The sequence below is a fragment of the Callospermophilus lateralis genome, chromosome 3 (genome assembly GCF_048772815.1).
Source record: "Callospermophilus lateralis isolate mCalLat2 chromosome 3, mCalLat2.hap1, whole genome shotgun sequence".
NCBI lineage: Eukaryota > Metazoa > Chordata > Mammalia > Rodentia > Sciuridae > Callospermophilus > Callospermophilus lateralis.
In genome coordinates this window covers 27,201,005-27,207,625 of record NC_135307.1, presented here as the reverse complement: position 1 = coordinate 27,207,625, position 6,621 = coordinate 27,201,005, and the positions used below count along the sequence as shown (strand labels likewise).

The following is a 6,621-nucleotide window of genomic DNA, read 5'->3' as shown; positions in this document are numbered from 1 at the left end:
CTCCTTCACCCCCACCCGCCCAGGTCCTGGATCTCAGCCACAGGCTCAGATTTTGTTGCCATTCACCACCCCCCTTAACCCACAGAGCAGGTTGGGAGACATGGACCTAGGCCCTGCTTTGGTGTGTTTAAGAGGACACTAGAAATGATGCTGTTTGGTCCCTTGATGGCACATTAATCCATGAATTGTGACCACATTGCCACTAAACAAGCCTACCAGAACAAATCACCTGAATTGGCTTGTGTTGGTCTGTTTTCTGTTGCTATAAGAAAATACCCAAGGCTGGATACTTTAGAAGGAAAAGAGGTTTATTTAGCTCACAGTTGGATGCTGAACATCCCAACAGTGTGGGACTTGTTCTTGTAAGAGCCCCCCAGCTGCGTTACCTCATGGTGTATAGCATCATGCTGAGAGTTCATGTGAGAGAGAGGGAGAGATCACATGAGAGACAAGAAGCCAGAGACTAAGGAGGCCCCAGGGTTGCTCTTTTATAACAACTCCTTCTCATGGGAATTAACTGGAGTCTCTCAGATACTTACGGAGCCGAGTGCAGTGGCCCACGCCTGTAATCCCAGCAGCTCGGGAGGCTGAGGCAGGAGGATCATGAGTTCAAAGGCAGCCTCAGCAAAAAGCGAGGCGCTAAGCAACTCAGTGAGACCCTGTCTCTAAATCAAATACAAAATAGGGCTGGGGATGTGGCTCAGGGGTTGAGTGCCCCTGGGTTCAATCCCCGGTATCAAAAAGGAAAAAACTTACTCCACCTCTGAAGAGTCCCACGTCACTACCCTGGGAACCAACACAGGAACCCCAACCACAGCACAGCCACCATAACCAAAGGGTATCGAAGGTCCTGCCTTGTACGCGCTCCTAGGACTTTGTCCAGAATATACCTACAAAGTCCTCAGACCTTAAGCAGAAGTTTAATTTGAAAAGGTAAGAGATACTGAACCATTTGAGCCACGACGGGACGGCTTGACTAGGGATGCCCTCCGGGGTGCCAGGTCTGAAGAACAACGCTCACGTGGATGTGTGTATCTAGGGTATTTGTGTGAGGACTAGTTACTCAACTCCAGAGTTGTCTCTTGTCCATCAAATGTGGTCACGTCCGTCCACTTGCCATCTGAGAGCAGAGCTGAGCTGGCAGCATGTGACACAGCAGCAGAACTCCATGCAGACAGCTGGCTGCACACCATCACCTAGGAGACTTACGAGTCAGACCACAAGCTCTGAAACCCCAGAACCATCCCCGTCCTGGAGCAGCACCGCAGAAGAAATTGGGAAAGACCAGAGCTCCTGACTCCAGCTTGGTGGAAGGGGAGGGCCTGCTGCTGGGCGGGAGAGAGCGCGGCCATAGCACGGGTCCCTTTCTCCCCCTGCAGAATGTGCTGGTGACCGAGCAATTCGTGAGGATGTTGGATGGGGTCTGTGCCGTCCACCCGCAGCTGGACGTGATCCACAAGTCAGTTCAGGGTTTCTCTGCCAAGAAGAGCACTTTCCTGATGGCAAACCCCATGAAACTGATCCAGGTGAGCTCCTGCCTTCCTCTCGGAAGCCTCCAGGGAGGCCTGGAGAGAGGCAGCCTTTGACCCCCATCAGCTGCCCAGTGTTTCTCCTCCCCAAAGCTCTGTACTATTTTATTTTATTTTTGGTACCAGGGATTGAACCCAGGGGTACTTAACCACCAACACACATCCCCGGTTCTTTTTATATTTTATTAGTGACAGGGTCTCACTGAGTTGCTTAGCGCCTCGATAAGTGGCTGAGGCTGGCTTTGAACTCGCAATCCTCCTGCCTCAGCCTCCCAAGTCAACTGGGATTACAGGCGTGCACCACCACGCCTGGCAGTACAGTCCTTTTTAACAAGGAATGTCTCAGCCCCTTAGACTACAGACTGGACTGTCCCCGCGGATGCTGGGTCCCTGAGTGCATCCTACCTCCCAGAGGAGGGAAGGTCTGAGATCAGGCTGGGGGCGGGGTGGGGATGGCACAGGATGGATTCCACCACCCAAGCCCTCCATGTAAAGCAAGTCACCAAGGCTCTCTGTGACTTGTACAGTGGGCACCCACCCCGAGGGTCGCTGTGAAGATTAACCTAGTTAATACGCACGAGGCGCTTACGGCAAGGCCTGCCATATGACAACCGCCCCCCCCCCCCCCCCCGAATGCAGGCTCTTCCCACAGGATGCCAAGACTCCCTGTGGTTGGGATGGCTGTCTGCTGGCTTCTGCTAAAAAGGGACAGCTGAAGCCTTATTCGTAGTGGCTTGCATCTGACTTTCTTTCCTTAGATGGTTTCTAGGAAATCACAGGAAGTGGATATGACCTGAAGATGTTTAAAAGGGAGAACATTCGAGCCGAAAGGGGTATGAAGTGCTTACCTCGCAGAGCCAGGGCCAGACCCAGGTCTGGTGTTTCCCGGCAGTGGGGGAGCTTGGGAGCCCACTGCTGCCTGCAGGTGCCTGCCCCAGGGCTACCACCTGTCCCGGGTTGGTCTGCTCTGTGCCTCAGTTTCCAGGGATAAGTAATTTAAAAAAAGCTCTTGCATAGCCAGGCACAGTGGCACACATCTGTAATCCTAGTAGCTCCGGAGGCTGAGGCAGGAGGATTATGAGTTCAAAGCCACCTCAGCAACTTAACAAGGCCATGAGCAACTCAGTGAGACTTTGTTTTTAAATAAAATACAAAAAGGGCTGGGGATGTGGCTCAGTGGCTAGGTGACCCTGGGCTCACTCCCTAGTACAAAAACAAAACAAAACAAAACAAAACAATCTCTTGCATGAAAATTATTGTCATGTGAAAAGGGTATCAGTACATTCCTGAATAAGATGACTCCAGATGGAACCACAGGGGAACCTGTTTTGCAAGGGGAGCAGGATGCTCAGGTAAACTGGCATGGAGTTGTCTGAGGCAAGGTGAGGCCCCACCCCCAACTTCAAAAGAGGATAGAAATGGGGAGCGACCCAGGCCTGGGAACTGCAGACCGGGAGCCAGAGTCAGTCTCAGATGCCACTGGGTCTCCAGGACATGGGGGTTGGGGGAAGAGTACAGAAAAAGCATCTTGGAGCCGGGCACAGTAGCAAACGCCTGTAATCCTAATGGCTCAGGAGGCTGAGGCAGAAGGATTGCAAGTTCAAAGCCAGCCTCAGCAATGGCAAGGCACTAAGCAGCTCAGTGAGACCCTGTCTCTAAATAAAATACAAAATAGGGATGGGGATATGGCTCAGTGCTCGAGTGCCCCTGAGTTCAATCCCCAGTACCAAAAAAAAGAAAAAGAAAAGCCATCCTGGGGTAGAGCTAAACAAGTCATGCAGGTAAAACAGGCCTTCCCCTTGGGAAGCCAAAAATCTAGTTGGAAAGGTGGAATGGATTCAGTAATGACCAATAGAAAATGTCATGATAGATAGTAAGGAAGTGATGAAGACAACTATTACAATCAGAATCCAAGGCAGAGATGAGCACAAGATTGGGTAAAAAGAGAGGGGGAAATCCTGCAAGAAGCGGGGTGGGGAGGGGCCTTGCAGATGGCAGAGACTGGTGAGGAAGAGGGCGGGGACGAGTTGTCAGAAAAGGATTCCTGCCAAGGTGCTGAGGTGGGACTGCACATAGGGGGCGCTGTGCACCTCACCCTGCGGGCTGCGAACAGAGCCGCGTGAATCCTGCAGAGGAACCAACCACGTGGCTCACAGAGGAGCCTCCCAGCTGGCCTGGGAGACTGGACTCGATGACGTGTGCTCAGATTTCAGGCCTCGGGTTGGGGTTTGATTCCATGGGAAGCAGGGCACCAGCAAGAGCTGTTGAGCTGTAGATGTGCCGTGAACCCAGCAGGGCAGAAGGGATTATTTCTGTGGCTTTGGGAAGTGACATGAACTGAAGGGGATAAAGTGGGAGTTGGGAAAACCCAATACCACTGTAGGCTCCTGGATGTGGAATGATAACTTGCCTGAGGATGACGGTGGAAATGAAGGACGGGTGTAAGAGGGTCATTATGGAAACATTATGGTGAATGGTTGGGAATGTGGTCTGAGAGTGTAGAGTGTGAGGTGTGGGTCTGTGTCTTTGGTGCTGGGCATGGAACTCAGGGTCTCTTTTTGCACATTTCAAGATGCCTTACAGGGGCTGGGGCTGAAGCTCAGTGGCAGAGCACTCGCCTAGCACGTGCAAGGCCCTGGGTTTGATCCTCAGCACCACATAAAAATAAATAAATAAATAAATAAAAATATTATGTCCAACTGCAACTAAATAATAAATAAATAAAGTTGCCTTACAATGCAATTAATATTTTTGAAAAGGGAAACAATGAAAAAATATTTTTCAAGTTTTCTAACCAAGTACTTCTCCTTATGTGCATTTGTGCAAAATTAAGAATCCTAGAAATCCCTGGAGTCTTGCCCCCACCTCCCCAAAATCAAATAACGTGGATATGATCACCGTCCCTACTCCCTTGGCGCTGTGGCCTCTTGACAGTATTGACGTCCATCTCTTAAGGATGGATGAAATGGATGGAGTTTCTGCTCAGTGGGGCTGGGGTGGGGGAGGAGACCTGCAAGAAACTGCGCCAACCCAAGACCTGGCCTGCAGTCCTGTCCCCCTGCCCGCCTCCACCTGTGCAAGGCCCTTCCTCTTCAGCCACCTCTAAAGTCTGGGGGGCTCAGGCTGCTGAGTTGCCCTCTGCCCTCCCCAGCCTCCTGGGTCTGGAAGCTTGGGCCTCCTCTCTGGGGGAGTGGAGGGAGAGTAGTGACAGCCGTGACAAGACCCGTTATTCACTCCTGGGATCTCCTGCTTCACTCAGAGCTACGCAGACCAGAACAAAATCCCAGTCGTGGACTTCTTCCAGAGACTGAACCCTGCTGGGACAGTAAAGATGCCCGTGGGCGAGTTCCGGAAGGTGATGGTGCAGGTGCGTTGAGGTTCTTCATGGCGCTGAACCCTCGCCTCTCTTCTCTAGACCCAGAGGGAAACCCAAGGCCTCCCTCATCCTCCTGCCCAAGTCATTCTCTGCCATGTGGCCTGATGTCACTGATCCCCCAACACGCCCCACATTCTTCATCGTTTAGGTCTTTGCCCCCAATGCATGTGGCTGCTAGGAGCAGTGAGAGAAGCCACCACATCCCAGACCCCCGTGTTTCCACCTCGGCCCCGCCATCGTGCCTGAAATCCCAGTTCCCCTCCCCCTCCAATGTAATGAAGGTGTTGAAGACGCCCTGAAATGCAAACATGAAGGAGCCCATCATCAGCACATCCTGGGAGGCCTGGCCCAAGGCAGGGGGCTCCGGGAGGCCCAGGCAGGGATGGGTAAGACCCAGTGTCCAGGTGCGGGGTGAAGAGGGCTGGCCAGGACTCAGCAGCTGGGAGCAAGAGTGGCCCTTCCCTGCTGCAAAGGACTGTCCTTGTCCACTCCAGGGCCACCTACTGCACCCAGATCCTGATCTCCTTCTCCCTTACTTCTCCCCCAAAAGGGGGGCCTCTGGAGTCTGAGCCATGACCTGTGGTTTGGGGTGGGGGTCTTCTAGCCCTTTCTTGTATTGGACCCAGGTTCCTCTTTGCTCTCAGTTGCTGTGGTCCCAAGAGGGGTGAGGCATTGGGGGGGGTGCTGGAGATGGGGTGCGAAGGATGACATGTTCCATTGACCTTCTCAGCAAAACAAGGTCCCCCTAAACCGGTACCAAGTCAGGGAGCTGATCAGGAGACTGGAAGAGGAAGCAGGCATGGTGAACTTCAGGTGAGGCCAGGTGGCCCTCCCAGGGCTCTCCTCGGGGCCCTGGCTGGGTGGGCACTCATCCTCTGCCTAATCCTAGAGCCCACCCCCTGCAGCAACTGGCTGCCCTTCCCCCGCATTCCCAGCCCCGAGCTCACCTTCTTCCCCTCTTCAGTTAAATTGCCCACAGCTGGACCCTCCGCCATGTGCTGCTGGACATTGGGCCAGATGCTGGGACCAGGCAAAGGAGCTTCAGCCCAGACTCACAGTGCACGGGCGGGGGCGAGATGAGGGTCACCTGATTAGGCCCCACAGAAGTAAGAGAAAGGGCAGGTGTGCAGGGCACCACCACGGCCCACAGGGGAGGCATCAATCTGGTGGGAGGTGGTGGTGGTGTTTCACTTGAGTTTAGGCAAGACAGAGAGACAAGGGCAGGAGGACAGAGGGACAGCAAGTGCCCCACGCCGAAGCGTGAACCAGCTGATGCACTGGGGATCCACAGGTCATCCAACTCTGCCCCAGCCTAGGGGGCCAGGCAGGTTGTGACTTAGGCCAAGTTCCTTGGACAGAAAGGACTGTGACAAAGTTAAGAACAATAATCAACCCTCACCGAGCCCTGACCACATGCCACGCACTCTGCCCTCACCACACAGGCGCTGACCTGAATTCCCACAGCACCCAACTGCCACCAAGCTACTATTATCTCGTTTGGCAAATGATGAAACTGCAGTTAGAGAGGGAAGTTTAATTCTCACAGCTGGAAAGGGACAGCTACTGCCCTTGACCTCAGGTCCCTGTGGTTCTAGAACCTGTTGGCTCACCCACCACTCTTGACCATCTCGCAGAGGTGCAGGTGGACACTGCCCCACCAGGCAGGGGTCTGCAGATGGGCTCCCTAGGGATCCTGGCCTGTGTCCTCCAGCAGCC

At 53.5% G+C, this 6,621-nt stretch overlaps 1 protein-coding gene across 1 annotated transcript in view; it reads left to right on the top strand.

Moving 5' to 3' along the window:
* Lrrc74a (leucine rich repeat containing 74A) overlaps nucleotides 1-6,354 on the top strand; it is a 28,657-nt gene extending 22,303 nt beyond the window's left edge. Inside the window, exons 11-14 of the mRNA XM_076849271.2 lie at nucleotides 1,380-1,526; nucleotides 4,789-4,896; nucleotides 5,636-5,718; nucleotides 6,252-6,354. Of these exons, the coding sequence (XP_076705386.1) occupies nucleotides 1,380-1,526; nucleotides 4,789-4,896; nucleotides 5,636-5,718; nucleotides 6,252-6,354 (441 nt within the window). The remainder of the gene's footprint in view (nucleotides 1-1,379; nucleotides 1,527-4,788; nucleotides 4,897-5,635; nucleotides 5,719-6,251) is intronic.
* Nucleotides 6,355-6,621: the final 267 nt, after the last annotated feature.